The sequence below is a fragment of the Podarcis liolepis genome (genome assembly GCF_965112155.1).
Source record: "Podarcis liolepis genome assembly, chromosome: 18".
NCBI classification, from domain to species: Eukaryota; Metazoa; Chordata; class Lepidosauria; order Squamata; family Lacertidae; genus Podarcis; species Podarcis liolepis.
Window position 1 is genome coordinate 9,562,735 of NC_139572.1, and position 20,973 is coordinate 9,583,707.

General features: G+C 49.7%; 1 protein-coding gene across 2 annotated transcripts in view; it reads left to right on the forward strand.

The window, feature by feature from the left end:
* COMP (cartilage oligomeric matrix protein) overlaps positions 1-20,973 on the forward strand; it is a 45,516-nt gene that overhangs the window by 20,010 nt on the left and 4,533 nt on the right. For both annotated transcript variants that reach the window (XM_083483757.1, XM_083483758.1), the window contains 13 exons: positions 168-305; positions 2,135-2,212; positions 4,095-4,253; positions 5,363-5,467; positions 7,303-7,410; positions 8,542-8,701; positions 9,382-9,500; positions 11,184-11,236; positions 12,698-12,891; positions 14,716-14,894; positions 15,976-16,024; positions 18,670-18,866; positions 20,709-20,881. In XM_083483757.1, coding sequence (XP_083339883.1) covers positions 168-305; positions 2,135-2,212; positions 4,095-4,253; positions 5,363-5,467; positions 7,303-7,410; positions 8,542-8,701; positions 9,382-9,500; positions 11,184-11,236; positions 12,698-12,891; positions 14,716-14,894; positions 15,976-16,024; positions 18,670-18,866; positions 20,709-20,881 — 1,712 coding nt within the window. The remainder of the gene's footprint in view (positions 1-167; positions 306-2,134; positions 2,213-4,094; positions 4,254-5,362; positions 5,468-7,302; positions 7,411-8,541; positions 8,702-9,381; positions 9,501-11,183; positions 11,237-12,697; positions 12,892-14,715; positions 14,895-15,975; positions 16,025-18,669; positions 18,867-20,708; positions 20,882-20,973) is intronic.

Consider the following 20,973-nt stretch of genomic DNA (forward strand, 5'->3'; position numbering starts at 1 on the left):
GCAGGAGCAGGGACCAAGCAACGGGAGCTCACCCTGTCATGGGGATTCGAACCGCCAACCTTCTGATTCGCAAGTCCTAGGCTCTATGGTTTAACCCACAGCGCCACCTGTGTCCCTTAGCGATGCTCTAATCATGCACAAATAAGCGAAACCTTTTCTCATTGCAGTGTGCAGCGAACCCCTGCTTCCCCAGAGTCCAGTGTGTCAACACAGCCCCCGGCTTCCACTGCAACCCCTGCCCTACTGGCTACACCGGCCCCATACTGGAAGGAGTTGGTCTGGCTTTCGCCAGGGCAAACAAACAGGTAACTCCTCAGAGAGTAGGGTCTTCTGCCCTCTGATGGGGGGGTGAGCACAGCTGCGGAAAGAGAAGGGGGGTGGAGCAGGGTTCTTCCCAGTTTTCCATTTCTTTGCCATTCCTTGAAGTCAGGGGCCAGGCAGCCTGTTTATGCTCCCACGGCCTGCACGTAGGAGGGCTGATAAGAACAGGGATGGAAGAAGGCATCACCTGATGTTCCGCCCAACATCCTGTTTCTCTTCTGCTGCGGTTCGTCTCCCGCCCAAGGCCATGTCATCCGCCTCTCTTGTCTTCTCTGGTGAAATTATGTAGCCTACAATCCATTTTGTAAATTAAACCATAATGGGTTTAATAACAGGTGGAGACGAATCAGCGTATAGAGGGGAGGTCCAAAAAATATCTTCATGGTGCCTAGGGAACAACTTGCACATTAATATCAGCAATACAAAGGAGATGGTGTTGGAATTTCAGAGGAAGAGCGGAGAACTAGCCCCGCTGTGTGGAGAGAGTCTCTTCCTAGGAGTTTATCTCAGTGAAGACCTTACTTGGAAAATAAACACAACCCAGGTGGTTAAGAAAGCCCAACAGAGGTTCCATCTCCTCAGAGTATTGCGAAAGAAGGATGTCAATCAACATTTGATGATCTCCTTCTACCTGTCCACAATAGAAAGTGTCCTTTCATACTGCATCACAGTGTGGGACGCTGCTTTGACATCAACTGATAGGAAGTGCCTACAGAGGGTGGCAAATACAGCACAAGATATTATGGGCTGTCCCGTGAATCCGCTGGATGAAATAGCAGAAGAACCGGCACTTTCTGGATCTCCTGCCCTCGGGCAGAAGATATAGAAGCAGGATTAGTCGCACCAACAGGGTAATGAACAGCTTCTGTCCATGGGCTGTTAGGCTGCTGAATGAAAAGATCACAACAGGGCAACTGACTTTCGGGTTTGGTGGGTGTGCGTCAGTAAACGAGGGGAATGAAGACTAAGAGAGCTGAGTGGCGGGTGCTCGTGTAATCTCACTGTATACAAGCTGTACAAGTGACAATAAAGTACCAGTATTTCAATTTCAATTCAATTAAAAAAAAATTCAATTTGCCATTGCATTATTCCAACCCCATTCATTTCAATGAGAATGGAGATGGGTGTATGTAATCGTTACGAATCATTTGTGAACTGACAGCAGAAAACAACAGCAAATACCATACAGTATTTGCCAGGTTGGTTTGGGTCTGGGGTGAATAAATGGATACCAGCAATTTCTGCTCCTGTTTCCATTTTTGAAGCTGTGCTGCAGAGCAGCTGGAGGGCACCACTGTGGTTGCAGGATACCAGCAGCAGGCTGGAAGGGTCCTGTCTCCGGGTCATAGTCCTGGCAGTGCCTCTATACAAGGCCGCTCAGATGCAAACATACCTCTGGGCCATCTTCACCCAGTATCTTCACCCTAGAACTTGGTCCAATTACTTACTGAAGCCCTTTTGGTGTGTAGAGTGGGCAGCGCTTAAGCTGGCGAATCTCCCTTAGAGAGCAGACTTTTCCTATTGTGGTCACACATGCCGAGACGCAAGGAAGGAGTTGCTTATTGCAGGCCAAGTCTGTGTTTCGTCCTCCCAAATACTTGACCACCCAAAAATGCCTTTGAAACAGCAAAAAGGTCTTGCGGCACCTCTGAGGACAAAGAGATTTATTACTGCAGAAACTCAGGCCCCGTCCCAGAAGCTTATGACATAATAAACGTGTCGGCCCTTAAAGTTGCCACAACAGGACACTCCGCTGGTTTTTGCCGCCAGGTAAACAGGCACCAATCTCCCCTCTCTGTTCTTTCCTGCGCAGGTCTGCAATGATGTCAACGAGTGCGAGACAGGGATGGCCAGATCCTGTGTCCCCAATTCCATCTGCATCAACACTCGGGTAATTATTTGCAGTTGCCTCAGACCAGACCTTCCTTCTGTCCCGCCGCAAAAGGCAACCGCCGCCCCTCCTTTCAACAAAAGCAGAAGCAGCTCAAGATGTTAGATTCTTGACTAATGTATTTTAGTTTCGCTGCAGACAATTATCCCGAGAGAGCCTCTCACCTGGCTCTGTCTATCCATTTAAATTATGCCAGGTGTTAAGTTGTGGGCGAACATATCAGACGACACAGCGATTCTTCCAAGCAGCTCTTTATTTGTAAGCTGGAACAGAACTGAACTGAACTGCTCAGTCAGCCTGCTTATACAGTGGTGCCTCGCAAGACGAAAAGAATCCGTTCTGTGAGTCTCTTTGTCTAGCGGTTTTTTCGTCTTGCGAAGCAAGCCCATTGACGGATCAGCGGATTAGCACTATTAGCGGCTTTTAGCGGCTTTTAGCGGCTTTTAGCGGCTTTTAGCGGCTTTTAGCGGCTTATCGGCTTAGCGGATAAACGGATAAGCGGCTTAGCGGCTTAGAAAGGGGGGGGGGGAACCCAGCAGGAACTCGCAAGACATTGTCGTCTTGCGAAGCAAGCCCATAGGAGATTCGTTTTGCGAAGCACCTCCAAAACGGAAAACTCTTTCTCCTAGCGAGTTTTCCGTCTTGCGAGGCATTCGTCTTGCGGGGCACCACTGTATAGAGCTCCAGAACAATGTAACTGTTGCCATTTTCTTAAACTATCCAATCACTGAACGCCACTTTCGATCCTTCATTTGCATAGAAACTATCCAATCACTGAACGTCACTTTCGATCCTTCATTTGCATAACTATCTACAGTAACCCCCTGCTGGCCCAGTACATAACACCAGGTAACAGCCGGATGCGTCAACAGTTGCTTGTTCATCTTTAGAGGTGCAAATAGCACCCACCTTCGGGTGCTCAGACCACCGAAAGCAAAGCAAAGAGACCTGCATTTGCACACTGAGAATCCCGTTGAAAGCAAGACGAATCACACGGTGTGATAGGAATTTTGAGGTCTTAGATATATGTTAAATGTTCATAAGTGTACCAACCAAGCACGTACATAGATCCGCACAGGAAAACCAACCTGAAACCATTTTTTATTCCCAAACTGACCAAATGTTTTCTCTGCAAGGTCAAAGGAAAATGGAAAGGCCTCCCCATTGTCTTTTCCTTCACAAATCCTGTCTTAAGGGCACATTTAAGATATGAATAGGGTGTGAGCCTGTGACCTGGCTCAGGAACTAAGTATTTATCATTGCAAAAGACTGGGCCAGGCAATCCAATCAAGTAACCATTAAACAGGTAACCTGTCAGAGAAGATAAACAATGCACTCAGATTTCTGCTGTAGACCGCCTTTTCTGTGATGTAGGTATGATGTATCTGGGGGGTGGTCTTAGGTTACACCCCTTCTGTGATGTATATATGATGTATGGAGGGGTGGTCTGGAGCTCCGAGGCAGGGAATTAAAAATGTCTATATAAGGGCAGGCACACCTTGGTTCGGGGTTCTCTTCCTCTCCTGCATGTGAGGGGAGCACCCTGTTGCAACAGATCAATAAAGATCAGGCTTACTAGCTGCTTTGCTTCTCAATATTCTCTGGTTGGCCTCTGTTATTCTCTCCTACCAATAGGGAACCTACGTAAGGACTCTATATGGGCTCTTGGATACCCCATAAGGGAAAAGGGCAGATTTTTTATTACAACAACGGTACACAAAGGCCTCTGTTTCCCAAAAGCAAGGCTGTCCCAAGATCAGTGGAAGGGAAAGAGAAAAGCACCACGAAACAGCAGGGCAGGTTTCACGCACCCATCCTTTCGGCTGCTGGGCCATCCCTGCAAATGCCCCACTGCAAACCACCCCATTTCTTCTCCCTGCAGGGCTCCTACAAGTGTGGGGCGTGCAAGCCTGGCTTCACAGGGGACCAGGTTTCCGGCTGCCGCAGCAAGATGGAGAGAAGGTGTCCCAACGGAGATCTCAGCCCGTGCCATGAGAAAGCGGACTGCATTGTGGAACGCGATGGAACGCTCAGCTGCGTGGTGAGTTCAAAGCCTCCTTTGGTCTCCTCCTCCTCTTCACATCCCTCCCTAAGCATCTCCGGATCTAGCCAAAGGGGAAGCTGCAAAGTTCTGCAGACTAGAGGAGTTTGAGATGGCTGGTGTGTTTTTCTCCCCCGGCTCACCCTTAGAAATGTGAATTTCAGGTTTCTGCACATCCAGAATAAACAGAAAAGCGAATACTCCATCCAAAACCATTTCTAAATATTTCCCTCACCAAATTGGGTGGGGGGGGTTTCGCTGATTCAAAAGAACAACAAAATAGGCCTGTTCTAAAACTGATGCTTTAAGGTTCAGAATGTATGGGTCATTTTTTGCAATTAGAACAGCAAAGTTTTCTACAGCTCAAAGCCTTTGTTTTGTTTAGTCTCTGTTGCCCCCTAGTGGCCGGACATGTGCACCTCCAGAAATTAATACCCTCCCTTTGCTCACACCTTAATCTGCGTTGATTTAAGGGGAGACCTTTGTGCAGGCCCCTTCAGCACTGAACCTTTTTGTTCTTGTTGCTGTGCGTGAAAATGCATTGTGTTGAGTCAAAACCGCACTGTTTTTAGAAATTGCTTGCAAAAAAAAATTTGCATAAGGCAAAGTTAAAGGACGCACGGCGACTTCACTGGAGAACAAGTTTTTAAAATAATAATAATAACCGCATGAACTGGAAGAGCCGCAAAAAGATTCCATTGAGCACATGGATTGATGATATGGACAGACTAGCTACATACATGTCGACGCAAATTAAGAATGGATAAATATGAAGAAATCTGGAAGGAATATTTAAGCGATAAGGCGGACAGTGGTGGGAAGTAGAGGGAGGAGAGAGAGGTGGCGGAATATTGTTAAAAAGGCGTAGCCATAGGTATATCAGTATTCGAATCTGAATTGTCAAATTGTGTTATTAGTGTCATTATGGTTTTTGTTGTCTGTGTCTTTTGCGGTTGTTGTCTGTATTGAAAAAATGATTAAATAAATTTAATAATAATAATAATAATAATAAATGTGTGCAGAAGTGTGGTGAAGACGAGAAAAGTGAGGAACCAGTGTTAACAGGTCTGCCTTCCTTGGTTAATGCTTGTACCACTTTCTGCTTCCAGTGCATTGTTGGGTGGGCCGGTAATGGCTTCATCTGCGGCAAAGACACCGACATTGACGGCTTTCCCGACGAGAAGCTTCGCTGCACAGACAAGAAGTGCCGCAAGGTAAGAGACTCTCAGCGCCCAAGGCCCTCTCCACCCTGGACTATGCCTCTCCTTGTCTGAGCGCAGCTTAGGCAGACTTAAGAGTTCCATTCCTTTTACTCTTAGAATCATAGAATCATAGAATCCTAGAGTTGGAAGAGACCACACGGGCCATCGAGTCCAACCCCCTGCCAAGCAGGAAACACCATCAGAGCACTCCTGACATATGGTTGTCAAGCCTCTGCTTAAAGACCTCCAAAGGAGGAGACTCCACCACACTCCTTGGCAGCAAATTCCACTGTCGAACAGCTCTTACTGTCAGGAAGTTCTTCCTAATGTTTAGGTGGAATCTTCTTTCTTGTAGTTTGGATCCATTGCTCCGTGTCCGCTTCTCTGGAGCAGCAGAAAACAACCTTTCTCCCTCCTCTAGGTGACATCCTTTTCTATATTTGACCATGGCTATCATATCACCCCTTAACCTCCTCTTCTCCAGGCTAAACCCTTGTAAAAGGGTAAAGGAGTATTGGGAAATGATCCATAATGAATTGAAAAAAATGTTTAAAAGTGCTTTCCCCCCAAAAAAAGAACCCCCAGAGTCCTTTCTGTTGGGGATTATTCAGACTGAAATTCCCAATTCAGAAATGGTTATTTATGTCTGCCACTACTGTGGCCCATGTTTTGTCAGCCCAAAAATGGAAAATGAGTGAGGTCCCAACCGAAGAAGAGTGGCAACTTAAGTTGACAGAATACAGCGCAGCTTGCAGGCTTAACGTATAGAATAAGAGAATGAGAAGAACGTACGTTTAGAGAAGACTGGAAAACGTTTCTTGAATATATGGGAAATAACTGTGTACAGCTGAAAACGCTGGCAGCATTAAGATAAACTCAACAGTGTAAATAAGTTTTTGATGGGTGTAATAATGGAATACTGAATGGTATAGTATTTTGCACCCCATAGGACGCTCCGGCCCATAGGACGCACCTAGTTTTTTTGGGAGGGAAATAAAGAAAAAAAAATTATTTCCCCCCCCAGGTGCGGGGCTGGAAGAACCAGGTCGGGAAACAGCGGGAAGGCGCGCTCTGCTTCCCCGCTGTCCCCCGAGCTTGTGGGGCTGGCGATGGGGAGAAGTGCGCTGATCCCGGGACTGCAGGCAGCTCTGCGTGGCCACCCGGAGCTGGGCGGGACTTTGCGCCCCGCTCCCGATGGCCGTGCAGAGCTGCGCTGAGCCCGGGACTGCAGGCAGCTCTGCGCAACCCTCGGAGCTGGTCTCCCGAGGGTTGCGCAGAGCTTCCTGAAGTCTGGAGAGCAAGAGGGGTCGGTGCGCACCGACCCCTCTCACTCTCCAGGCTTCAGCGAAAGCCTGCATTCGCCCCATAGGACGCACACACATTTCCCCTTCATTTTTGGAGGGGGAAAAGTGCGTCCTATGGGGCGAAAAATACGGTAGTTTTTAAAAAAATACTCAGGGATTTATGATTTGTAAAATGAGCCATGGAAAGAGAAGAAGGGAAGTCACTGATATCTTAAGGATGTAAAAATGAGTACTCTAAATTGCTATATATATATATGAGAATATATATATGAGAATATATGCTATATATATATATGAGAATGAATGAGTTGGATTCCAAGTTAAGGGAAGTCTGTGAAACAGAGGAAAAACACAGAGGAAAAAAACAGAGGGGAAAAACAGAGGGGAAAAACAGAGGAAAAACACAGAGGAACACCACCTTGTTGGTCAAAGCAAGGGAAAGGATGTAAGCCCTTCTTTTCTTGCAGAAGGTCCTGGCTGGCTGCTCCCCGTAAGTCACGCCCACAAACACCTTAAAAGCCTAACCGCTGTCTCCCTTTCCAGGATAACTGTGTGACTGTCCCCAACTCCGGGCAAGAGGATGCGGACAGAGATGGAATAGGAGACGCCTGCGATGACGACGCCGACGGCGATGGGATAATAAACACCGAGGTTTGAACTCCTGTCTTGGGTGCATGTCAAGTAAACAAGCGCCTTCCGTTTTTGCTTTCAGGACCAAGGAAAGCTGTCGCTTCCCTTTCGAGCACAACAGAGAGGGCAGTTTCCCATAAGCAACGCGATTGCACATGCGTGTTAAAATCAGAAACCTTGTTGTTGGTGAAGGCTGCTGGGAATGGTAGTTGTGCGAAGGGCGAACTAGGTGGGGGGGGGGAGGTGTGCTTTAAATGTATGGTGTTTTTTATGAAGCTTGGATTGTTGAGAAGCCTCCAGCGAAGTTCTGCTCAGACTAAACCCTCTGAAATTAATGCTTGGAGGAAGGATAAAGGAAGGAGAATGCTGCCTGCACAAGAGACGTACGTTTCTGAGCACAATTCAAAGTGTTGGTGCTGACCTTTAAAGCCCTAAACGGCCTCGGTCCAATAGACCTGAAGGAGCGTCTCCACCCCCATCGTTCTACCCGGACACTGAGGTCCAGCTCCGAGGGCCTTCTGGTGGTTCCCTCGCTGCAAGAAGCCAAGTTACAGGGGACCAGGCAGAGGGCCTTCTTGGTGGTGGCGCCCGCCCTGTGGAACGCCCTCCCACCAGATGTCAAAGAGATAAACTACCAGACTTTTAGAATACAACCGAAGGCAGCCCTGTTTAGGGAAGCTTTTAATGTTTAACAGACCACTGTATTTTAATACTTTGTTGGAAGCCGCCCAGAGTGTCTGGGGAAACCCAGATAGATGGGCAGGGTATAAATAATAATACAGTGGTACCTCAGGTTACATACGCTTCAGGTTACAGACGCTTCAGGTTACAGACTCCGCTAACCCAGAAATAGTGCTTCAGGTTAAGAACTTTGCTTCAGGATGAGAACAGAAATTGTGCTCCGGTGGTGCGGCAGTAGCAGGAGGCCCCATTAGCTAAAGTGGTGCTTCAGGTTAAGAACAGTTTCAGCATAAGAATGGACCTCCAGAATGAATTAAGTACTTAACCTGAGGTACCACTGTAAATTTATTATTATATTATTATTATTATTAGAGACAGGCTCAGGGTTCCAGTCGAGCATCAAACTCTCGCCCTCCCGTATCTCTTCAGCCCCCTCCCCTGACTCACCCCTCCTCTCCTCTCCCCACCCAGGACAACTGCGTGTTTGTGCGCAACTCAGACCAGCGCAACAGCGACCAGGACAGCTTTGGCGACGCCTGTGACAACTGCCGGAACGTGAAGAACAACGACCAGCGAGACAGTGACGGAGACGGCCGGGGGGACTTGTGCGACGATGACATGGACGGAGACAGTGAGTGCCTGTGGGGCCCCTGAGCGATTTCAAAGACAGAGGAGCTGAAGAACAGGATAGATGATGATGATGAGCGGGTGGATTAACAGCAATAATAGTCACAAATTATTATGGTGATGAACATAAGAGCAGGCCTCCTAGGTCGGGCCACCCTCTTCTCACAGTGGCCAAATACCCCACAGAGCCTAGAAATCGAGATAGACTGTCTCTGGAACTAGAGGTTCTGCAAGAATGTAAGAGCCCGGCTGGCGGATCAGGCCTGGACCTTTAACGGTCTGGACAAGGAAATGGTCAGGAGAAGGCAATCGTAGCTGCTCCATCCTGGCATCTCACAGACAACACCTGTCCTGTCGTCATTCCACGACATGACTGAGAAAGCGTATCTCTGTCAGAGTGGGAAGATGGGCTATTTAGTCAATTAAAACACACACCTTCTGAATTAATTAACAAAGAGACACACAACTAATTGGCCAGGAGGCTTTTTGAAAAAGGTTTTATTTATTTTTAATGTAAGAAGAACTGTGGATCGGGCATTCAGTTTTTGGAGAGCACCTCTCCTTCCTGACTTTGGCTAAGCACTGATGCCTCTTCCAGGAGAAGAATCCTAGAGCTTTCCAGGCCAGGCAAGATGCCACACTCTTGATGATGACCGTGGCTGTTTTTGCCTCCCGCTTCTGCAGAGATTAAAAATGTCCTGGACAACTGCGTGAGGATCCCCAATCCAGACCAGAGGGACAGCGACGGTGACGGGGTTGGAGACGTTTGCGACAGCTGCCCCTTGATCAGCAACCCGGACCAGGTAAGCGCTTCCTGGGGAAAGGAATGAGTTGGTGGCGTGTGGTGCAAATGGGTCTTTTCCCAAGGGTGGGAGAGCAAATTGAAGGATGCCTAGAGACTGACCTTGAAGGTGAATGTCTGTATGGCTTAGATCAGGGGTCTGCAACCTTTAAGACAAAAAGAGCCACTTGGACCAGTTTCCGAAGAAAAAACAACAACTGGGAGCCGCAAAACCATTGCGACATTTAAAACAAATATATCTCCGGAGCCACAATCTGACAGCGGGCGGGAAGGTGACGTCGGGACGGTGCGTGACTAAGGCATGTACCGCCCCCATGCGACGTCACAGCCAGTACAGCGCCCGCCACAATGAGGAGTGTCGGGGCGCACAATGCACCTCCTCCCCTCGCTAGTATCCGCCCCGGAGCCGCAGCAAAGATGTAAAAGAGCCGCATGCGGCTCCGGAGCCGCAGGTTGCAGACCCCTGGCTTAGATCTTTCAAGAGAAAGTTTGAAACAGGGGCTATAAGTAGACATGGTTCCCCACTCCCTGCAGTTAAGATATGGTTACGAGATTGTTTTCAATGACTCCAAAGACACTTTTTCTTTTCTTTTCTTTGAAGCTGAGTAGCAACAGGGAGTCAGTAGTGGGGATGGTGAGGCAAAAGACCCTGGGCCCAAGCACACATGCACATTGTATAAACGTGCAAAGCCCTTCTTTCGCACCCTGTGAAACATAAATGCGCAGAGTTTTAAAAAAACTGGGCAACAGCACACTGCCCACCCGTGACTCCCGAGCCTTCCCTGATCTCCTGCCCCCTTTGTTGTGACAGATTGGGGGAGGCTTGGGAGTCTCGGGCGGGCAGCCGTTGCCCAGGAGAGGCGCAAGGCACACGGTTTCTCTGCCAGCCAGGGTGCAAAGCCCTTCTTTCGCACCCTGTGAAACATAAATGTGCAGTGTTTTTAAAAAACTGGGCAACGGCCGCCTGCCTGCGACTCCTGAGCTTCCCCCAATCAGTCAAAACAAAGGGAGAAGGGGGCGGGAGATCTGTACCGCCGGACATCCCCAGTTCCCTTTTGGCAGTGGCGGCGGCAGAGGTCAGCAGCCCAGAGCCAGCCTGGTAGCGCAGTTAAACTTACACTGATTCAGTGACTATATGATTTCATAGAATCCTAGAGTTGGAAGAGACCACAAGGGCCATCGAGTCCAACCCCCTGCCAAGCAGGAAACACCATCAGAGCACTCCTGACATATGGTTGTCAAGCCTCTGCTTAAAGACCTCCAAAGGAGGAGACTCCACCACACTCCTTGGCAGCAAATTCCACTGTCGAACAGCTCTTACTGTCAGGAAGTTCTTCCTAATGTTTAGGTGGAATCTTCTTTCCTGTTGACTCTGGCTGGCTTCAGGAGCTGCTCGCTGCCGTGGCACCTGCCATTTTGCCTCGCTGGAAGTCCCCATATGATGTGTTGTTGCTGAGGCTGCCCCTGCCACGTTTCCCAGGGACAGATTTGCAAATCTGGGGACATTCCGGGGACAGAATTTGTCCGGGGACAGATTTGCAAATCCGGGGACTGTCCCCGGGAACCGGGGACATCTGGTAACCCTAAATTAAGAGTCACGGATTTCAAAATCTTGTTTTGCTCCTGTAAACTTTTTTTATTTTATTTTAAGCAAATAATGCAGCTCTTGCTTCCTGTTATTTAGAAAGACACTGACCACGATCTCGTCGGGGACCTGTGTGATACCAACCAAGACCGGTAAGTTATAGAAATGGCTTGTCTGGTTTCGCCTGTTGGGGGGCAGGAGCTAGGGAGCACCTGTAGGAGTTGTTTTGCTGAAGCGCCACAGCCCTGAGACCTATCATGACACCCAAAAGTAAGAGCAACTGAGAGAGAATCATTATCTTCCCTCGGGGTAGCACACGCTGCTGGATTTGTGCAATAATGGCCTCTTCTGACAGGCAGAGCACCCAGAGCAGGGAGTCATACAGAGATGCGACAGACAGACGCCTTCAAGGGCACGTAGTTCTACTTCATCTTAAGATCCGATTGCACCCAACCTGGCAGATTGGATGGATGGAGGACAGGAGGGCGGGGGATGGTTGAAGGACAAGACTAGCTCATGCAGAGATACAGCAGGCAGCCTCCTGTGGAGTGTGTGGTCCGGATTCACCTTGAAAGAAACCCGGGAGTCTGGCTCCAGAGTCAGGGCTAGATCTCAGCCGAGGAATTTCAGAGCTGGGAATCGGTTTACTTTATTTATTTACTTTTTCAATTTTTTTTAATTAATTTTCACAAAATTATAAACGAACAAAACACACAAGCAAACATAAATCATCATCTTATTAAAATTACCCTTATTAACATTGTTAAGTGGCTTCCTCGCTTCCCCTTGGTTGAATTTCCATGCATATCCTTATAAAGGCTTTACAAATCCTAATCCTTATATACTTAACTTAGTCCATTCACATCCTTATATCTTTTCAATTCGATATTGTACATGTTAAACATCACTTAACTTATATAAATTCCTAAGCCAATCTGTTGCCTACAAGCTATTTCCAATTAGCTTAACTTAACAAATTTAGCTAAATAATCGTTGAATTTTGTCCATTCTTCCTGAGGGAATCGGTTTTCTTTAAAGGGACCTGTTAAAAAGGAGACATAGAAAGAGACCTACGTAAAGGGTAAAGGGACCCCTGACCATTAGGCCCAGTCGTGGCCGACTCTGGGGTTGCAGCGCTCATCTCGCTTTACTGGCCGAGGGAGCCGGCGTACAGCTTCCGAGTCATGTGGCCAGCATGACTAAGCCGCTTCTGGCAAACCAGAGCAGCACACGGAAACGGCGTTTACCTTCCCGCCGGAGTGGTACCTATTTATCTACTTGCACTTTGACGTGCTTTCGAACTGCTAGGTGGGCAGGAGCAGGGACTGAGCAACGGGAGCTCACCCGTCATTGCAGGGATTCGAACTGCCAACCTTCTGATCAGCAAGTCCTAGGCTCTGTGGTTTAGACCACAGCGCCACTTGCGTCCCTAGAAAGAGACCTAGCCACTGCCAATTCCTCTTCTATCTTCTCCTTTGCTGGGTCATTGCTTGACGTCGGGTCAAAGTGGTGACTCTGAGCTTCTCTTGTGGTCCAATGTTCCCTTGCTCTTGAAGCCTCAGTTCCCATACCCTAAACTTGCAATCCTCCCTTCCTCTCTCTCTGCACAACAGGGATGGGGACGGCCACCAGGACTCCAGGGACAACTGCCCCTCGGTGCCCAACAGCTCCCAGCTGGACTCTGACCAGGACGGGATCGGGGACGAGTGCGACGAGGACGACGACAACGACGGCATCCCTGACCGCAGGCCCCCCGGACCAGACAACTGCCGCTTGGTCCCTAACCCCGGGCAGGAAGACACAGACAGTAAGGGCGGAGAACTGGCCTTGCCAAAAAAGCAAAAACCTCACCAGGCCACCTCTGTGGTTTTGTCATTGGCCACAGCCTCACCTGGAGCGGTTCGTTAGGCGCTGTCCCCTCTCAGAGTGCTGAAAGGCTGCAAAGGTGTTTCCTCAGAGGAGACTGTGGTCTCTTTTGGCATGTATGGTTTTACTTTTTTAAAAAATATATATATTTATTAACTTTTCAAAAATTATACAAAAAAGACAAAAAACAAAAATACAAAAAATTAACAACACGTATAATTTCATTCACTTATTTTCTTTTAACTTATTTCTCGGACCTCCTCATACCTCCCCTTTTTGTATTCCAGCTCCAATTATTCATTCAGCAAATCCTCACCTTTAATTTTCACTTAATTTTACACCTTTCTTTCTTCTTTTTTCCCCAGTTATCTTAATCATTACAGCTAGTAACCACTTATTCAGTCCAACATCAATCTAACATTCACTAATTTTATAATATTTCCCAAGATAGTCCTTAAATTTCTTCCAATGTTCTTCCGCCGTCTCTCTTCCCTGGTTTCGGATTCTGCCAGTCATTTCTGCCAGTCCCTTGGCATGTATGGCTTTACTGACCTGAGCGTAGGGCAGAGAGGCTCACAGCATTAACGCCCTGGCAGATCTTGCTTCCCCAACTGGATACCCAAATCCTCCACAGAGTGAGGCATCTCTCTCTCTCTCTCTCTCTCTCTCTCTCTCTCTCTCTCTCTCTCCTCCACCCACCCAAGTCATCAGCAAAACTCGTACACACCCCTCTGGCCGCCTGCTCTCCATCCTACGATGGTGTGGCATCCAGCCAGGTGATGTGGGAGAAGGACCACCCACACGTCTCTATGGCAACAGGGCAGCCTCTTTGGATCTGTAGAATTGGATCTGTTGGTCAGGCTTCCTCTTATACGTTCTTCCCTGCTCCCTCACCCACCACAATACAGTCATACCTCGGATTATAGACGCTTCAGGTTGCGTTTTTTTTGGGTTATGGACACTCCAAAACCCGGAAGTACTGGAACGGGTTACTTCCGGGTTTCAGGGCTCGTGCATGCGCAGAAGCACTAAATCGCGCTCTGCGCATGTGCAGAAGCGCCGGATTGCAACCCGCGCGTGTGCAGACGTGCCGCTGCAGGTTGCGAATGTGCATCCCTCATGGATCATGTCTGCAACCCGACTGTCCACTGTATACAGGATTGGAAGCGACCCGGGGTATCGTCCAGACTGACGCCCCCCCGCCAAACTCATAACAATAACTTCGAATCCATGAGATCCATCAACTTGCTGTTGTTGTTTTTAATTAAAAAACTATTTGTCTTCCAACTTCAGTAGCTGCCTTGAACGCCTGTGGGCAGAAGAGAGACCTAGAAATGTAAATAAATACAGTCATACCTCGGGTTACAGATGCTTCAGGTTGCATTTTTTCAGGTTACAGACGCGCCGAAACCCGGAAGTACTGGAACAGGTTACCACTGGGTTTCGGTGGTCACACATGCGCAGAAACACCAAATCACAACCCGCATGTGTGCAGACGCAGCGCTGTGGGTTGCGAATGTGCATCCCGCACAGATCACGTTTGCAACCCGAGTGTACACTGTATAAAATAAGTAAAAAAGGAAAGTCCCTGAATCCTAACTTTTCTTCTAGTGGCATCTGCCTGCAGGGAGGGGGGCATGGCATTGTGACCTTCCCGCCCCACCCCACCCCTGCCTGGGTCCTTCCATGACCCAACTGGAACCCCCCGGGGGGGGTAGAGCTGCTTTTAGGAAACTGACCCTTCTTCCCCCTCTTCCCGCTGCAGGAGACGGCGTTGGGGACGCCTGCCAGGGCGACTTTGATAAGGACCTGGTGGTCGACCGCATAGACGTCTGCCCAGAGAATGCCCAGGTGACGCTGACCGACTTCCGGGCGTTTCAGACGGTGGTGCTGGATCCCGAAGGAGACGCGCAGATCGATCCCAACTGGATGGTCCTCAACCATGTGAGTTGGGGGCTTTTACGTACCCCATTTCCTGCCATGATCCAAGGCGGAAGGAAAAGCTTTCCGCAGAATACGCTTCCTTCCGTGTCCCTGTTCAGTTACGCCCAGGTGTGGAGGGGGCTGTCCAGAAGAGGGGTGTGAATGTGGCCCTACAAATGTCTCTGTCTGGCCCTGGGAACTAGTAGTAGTAATAATAATAATAATAATAATAATAATAATAATAATAATAATAAATTATTTATACCCCGCCCATCTGGCTGGGTTTCCCCAGCCACTCTGGGCGGCTTCCAACACAATATTAAAATACAGTAATGCCTCAAACATTAAAAGCTTCCCGAAACAGGGCTGCCTTCAGATGTCTTCTAAAAGTCTAGTAGTTGTTGTTCTCTTTGACATCTGGTGGGAGTGCGTTCCACAGGGTGGGCGCCACCACTGAGAAGGCCCTCTGCCTGGTTCCCTGTAACTTGGCTTCTCGCAGTGAGGCAAACGCCAGAAGACCCCCAGAGCTGGACCTCAGTGTCCGGGCAGAACGATGGGGGTGGAGACGCTCCTTCAGGTATACTGGGTCGAGGCCATTTAGGGCTTTCAAGGTCAGCACCAACACTTTGAATTGTGCTTGGAAATGTCCTGGGAGCCAAATCTCCAGGGGTGGCACAGGGAGATGGATGTGAGGGAGTCATTCCTCAGACATTTAGTTTCCAAGTTGCATAGCTGCTAAATTTTTTGATCTACCACAGCCTTGGCTTTGAGATGGAAGCAAACAGGGACCTTGCTCCACCCAGTATTATGTTTTCTGAATGGCTGAAAAAGCTCCCCAGCTGTTCTACACCGGATGTAGCTTCCAGGTGGTCTTCAAAGGTGGCCCCACACCAAGCACTTTGCAGTAGTCCAGTTAGGGCTTCCAAACCACCTGTGCTTCTGGAACGATGCTCTCAGACTGAAAAAAGCACCCACTTCTTTCTCTCCCTTCCTTCCTTCCTTCCTTCCTTCCTTCCTTCCTTCCTTCCTTCCTTCCTTCCTTCCTCTCTCTCTCTCTCTCTCTCTCTCTCTCTCTCTCTCTCTCTCTCTCTCTCATTTGCAGGGAATGGAGATTGTTCAGACCATGAACAGCGACCCAGGTTTGGCAGTCGGTAAGTGATATTTTTCACACCTAAACCCCCCCCCATCCTTTCCCCACCATTATTCATATTCTTTCACAAAGTCTTCATGAAAACCAACCACCAATAAAGAATACCAGTGAATAGCTGTGTCATCTGAACATAAAGGTCATGGGCTTGTTGATAAAAGTGATTGTCATGGACTGGTTGGATGTGGGTGAGTGGGGGGGAGGCACTAGCTTGGGGGAAGGGGAAAAGGCTCAGAGCCCGATGAGGGGTGGTGGGGTGACAAGGGGTGGCCAGAGGGAGAAGGCTTGGAGGAGGGAGTGTCAGAAGCTGGAGGGGCAACAGGGTTTAGTGAGCGGGGAGAGTAAATGGCAGAGAGCAGCTCAGAATCAGAGACAGGAGCGGAGAGGAGGAGGCACAAGAGGCAGAGATGAGCCAGGCTGCTTAATAATAATAATAATAATAATAATAATAATAATAATAATTATAATAAATTTTATTTATACCCTGCCCTCCCCAGCCAGAGCTGGGCTCAGGGCGCCTAACACCAGTAAAATTACAGTAAAAACATAATGGGGGGGGGACAATTTAAAATACAGGTTAAAAGGCAATTTAAAATGCAGCCTCATTTTAAAAGTAGCCCATAGATCAAAACCATAAGGGGAGGGAAACATAAGAGTCAGACTGAGTCCAAACCAAAGGACAGGCAGAACAGCTCTGTCTTGCAGGCCCTGCGGAAAGATGTCAAGTCCCGCAGGGCCCTGGTCTCTTGTGACAGAGCGTTCCACCAAGTCGGGGCCAGTACTGAAAAGGCCCTGGCCCTAGTTGAGACCAGTCTAACCACCTTGCGGCTTGGGACCTCCCAAATGTTGTTATTTGTGGACCTTAAGGTCCTCTGCGGGGCACACCAGGAGAGGCGGTCCTGTAGGTAGGAGGGTCCTAATCCGCATAGAGCTTTAAAGGTCAAAGCCAGCACCTTAAACCTGACCCTGTACTCCACCGGGAGTACTCCTGGCTCCTGCTGTGACCAGCTCCCCGCCCCGCCCCGCCCCCCGGTCTCCCAGAATGTGCAGAGGGCAGAGCAGAGACAAGCAAGGAGTCTCAGGTTGCAAGGGAAGAACCCAGGGGAGAAACTTAGGGAGTTGCGGGAAGGTGGGTACTTCAGCACTCACAACCGCCACACTGGCGCCAGACCTACTGGAAAAATTTGCTGTGCTCACTGGTCTGTTTCCTTTGAATAAAGTGTTAACTTCACTGGCATCTTGTGAGTTGCTGGCTGACCTGGCCCCATCACTTGCCCCGATAGTGATGTGGGGCGGATGGGCCATGGCTCAGGGGTAGAATAATAGTAATAATAATATGATAATAATAATTTATTATTTATACCCTGCCCATCTGGCTGGGTTTCCCCAGCCCCTCTGGGGGGCTTCCAACAGAATATTAAAATACAATAGTCTATTAATCATTAAAAGCGTCCCTAAACAGGGCTGCCTTCAGACGTCTTCTAAAAGTCTGGTACAGTGGTGCCTCGCAAGACGAAATTAATTCGTTCCGCAAGTTTTTTCTTCTTGCGAGTTTTTCATCTTGCGAAGCACAGTTTCCCATAGGAATGCATTGAAAATCAATTAATGCGTTCCTAGGGAAACCGCTTGCCAGGCTGGCGGTGCGGAGAAGGGCTTTTCTCCCCACCGCAAGCCTTCAGGACAGGTACGGGAACAGAGGGGAAGGCGCGCAGCGCTTTCCCTCTGTTCCCGGGGCTTGCGGTGGGAGGAGGGTTTTTCCACCCCACCGCCAACATTCAGAACAGCATTCTGAATGTTGGTGGTGGGAAGGAAAACCCTCCTCGGCGGGAGAAGGTGCCCCCGCCCGGCATCGGAGCTTCGTTCCGATGCCGGGCGGCGGGAGGAGGCGTTCCCCCCCCCCACCCGGCATCGGAGATTCGTTCCGAAGCCGGGCGGCGGGAGGAGGTTTGAGGACAGTGGGGAAGACGCGCTGCGCTTCCCTGCTGTCCCGCAGATTTCCCTATGGGCTGTCGTCTTGCAAAGCAAGCCCATAGGGAAATTCGTTTTGCGAAGCGCCTCCAAAACGGAAAACCCTTTCGTCTAGCGGGTTTTCCGTCTTGCGAGGCGTTCATCTTGCGGGGTACCACTGTAGTTGTTGTTCTTTTTGACATCTGCTGGGAGGGCGTTCCACAGGGTGGGTGCCACCACCAAGAAGGCCCTCTGCCTGGTTCTCTGTAACCTCACTTCTCGCAATGAGGGAACCGGCAGAAGGCCCTCAGAGCTGGATCTTGTGTCTGGGATGGACGATGGGGGTGGAGACGCTCCTTCAGGTATACTGGGCCGAGAACACCTGCTTTGCATGCAGAATGTCCGAGGTTCAGTCCCTGGGGGCTTCTCCAGCTAGAGCCTGGAGACAACCCTTCCTAAAGCCCTGGAGAGCTGCTGCCAGTCTGTGCAGGCAGTCCTGAGCTAGATGGGCCAAGGGCCTGAGACAGGATTCCCATGCTTGCAGGGGGGCCACCTCTGCCCCCCAAGGTGCTGCTGGACTGCACCTCCCCACCCCTCGCCATTTGGGGGCTCCTGCTGGCTGGCAGGAGTTGCAGGCCAAGACCACCAGCCGCCCCCCGCCCCCCGATTCTGTGGCGGTGACCCCTCTCTCCCTTGCTTGAGGGTATACCGCATTCAACGGGGTGGACTTCGAGGGCACCTTCCACGTGAACACGGCCACGGACGACGACTATGCCGGCTTCATCTTCGGCTACCAGGACAGCGCCAGCTTCTACGTGGTCATGTGGAAGCAGATGGAGCAGACCTACTGGCAAGCGAACCCCTTCCGGGCTGTGGCGGAACCGGGGATCCAGCTCAAAGTAGGTGGCTGAGGTGCTCAGGGGGAGGCCAGACACCGCGGGTCAAGCCAGGAAAATGGGACGAAACAGGCCACATAAAATCTCCCATCTCTGTTTCTCCTCTCTGGCAACGAGAGCGGGGAAACAGGGATGTTTTCCCCAATGGGTGATCTGCATCTCAATTAAAGGTAAAGGGGCCCCTGACCATTAGGTCCAGTCGTGACCGACTCTGGGGTTGCAGCGCTCATCTCGCTTTATTGGCCGAGGGAGCCGGCGTACAGCTTCCAGGTTATGTGGCCAGCATGACTAAGCCGCTTCTGGCGAACCAGAGCAGCGCACGGAAACGCCGTTTACCTTCCCGCCAGAGTGGTACCTATTTATCTACTTGCACTCTGATGTGCTTTCGAACTGCTAGGTGGGCAGAAGCAGGGACCGAGCAATAGGAGCTCATTCCACCGCGGGGATCTGAACCGCCGACCTTCTGATCAGCAAGTCCTGTGGTTTAACCCACAGCATCACCCGCGTCCCATATCTCAATTGCCTTCTCTCAAATCTCGTCTGCATTTTGGCTCCGCAGGCTGTTCAAGCAGTTAAGAGCCAGTTTTCCTGCAGACACAAGGCAAAGGCTCTGGCCGGCCTCCAGGAAAGGGGCTAAGACAGACTTTAGTGCACATGTTGTCCTCCAGATGTCCTAGACTCCCATCATACCCTGCCAGGGCAGCCGTCTGACGCCGAGGCTGATGGGGCCATGGCCAAGTACTCAGATCAGAATGGAATGCTCCTAGCAAGCAGATCAGGTCATCTGGAACCTTCCCTAGGCTTTCATCACCTCAACTAGTCCTACTGCCCTTGGTAGGCTTTTTCTCTAGGAAAAGGCTTGTCTCAAGATCTCTCTCTCTCTCTCTGTGTGTGTGTGTGTGTCATGAATGGCGTAGCTGAGATTCCCACATTGCAGAGGGGTTCATCTAGAGAACCCTCAGGATCACTTCTAACTCTATTACTATTAAAATTTGTATTCCGCCCTCCATCCATAGATCTCGGGGCCGTTCACAACATAAAAATACTGGATAAAAAAACGCAAAATACAGTTCTATGACTAGCAGCTTCTAAATGTGTTCGGGTTCATTTTGACTACACTGGTTCGTTAGAATTGTTTCGCATTCCACAACGTTGGTTTCTTTGATTTCGTAAGATCCACGTGCCTGAGCGTTGAAAAGAAAACCTCAAAACCGGTTTACGAATGAAAACGGTCGCCAAAAAAATGTTTGCAACCATTATTTTTAAAATGCCAGAAGCTGCCTCGAATCCCATCTTGCGGAAAAGGCGGGTTATATAAATAGGAGAGGGGCGGGTTGCTGACGCTGATAGGTTGTGGGTCTCCAACCACATCTGGGTGGGGGACTCTGGAAACGATGCCTTATGAGGAACGGCTAAGGGAGCTGGGCATGTTTAGCCTGGAGAAGAGGAGGTTAAGGGGTGATATGATAGCCATGTTCAAATATATAAAAGGATGTCACATAGAGGAGGGAGAAAGGTTGTCTTCTGCTGCTCCAGAGAAGCGGACACGGAGCAATGGATCCAAACTACAAGAAAGAAGATTCCACCTAAACATTAGGAAGAACTTCCTGACAGTAAGAGCTGTTTGACAGTGGAATTTGCTGCCAAGGAGTGTGGTGGAGTCTCCTGCTTTGGAGGCCTTTAAGCAGAGGCTTGACAACCATATGTCAGGAGTGCTCTGATGGTGTTTCCTGCTTGGCAGGGGGTTGGACTCGATGGCCCTTGTGGTCTCTTCCAACTCTATGATTCTATGATTCTAACCCACTCCTGCTTTCTGAACTTCGCTGCCCTTCCCTCCAATCCCAGGCAGTGAAGTCCAAGACGGGCCCTGGAGAATACCTCCGCAACTCCCTCTGGCACACTGGGGACACGGCCAACCAGGTCAAACTGCTCTGGAAAGACCCTCGCAACGTCGGCTGGAAGGACAAGACCTCCTACCGCTGGTTCCTGCAGCACCGGCCCCAGGTGGGCTACATCCGGTAAGTGGCAAGGACCAGGTGCACAGGTGCGCCAGGGATGGGTGCCAGGGGGAAAGGTCTGGCTCAGTGGTGGTCCTGTGAGGCGTTCCCAA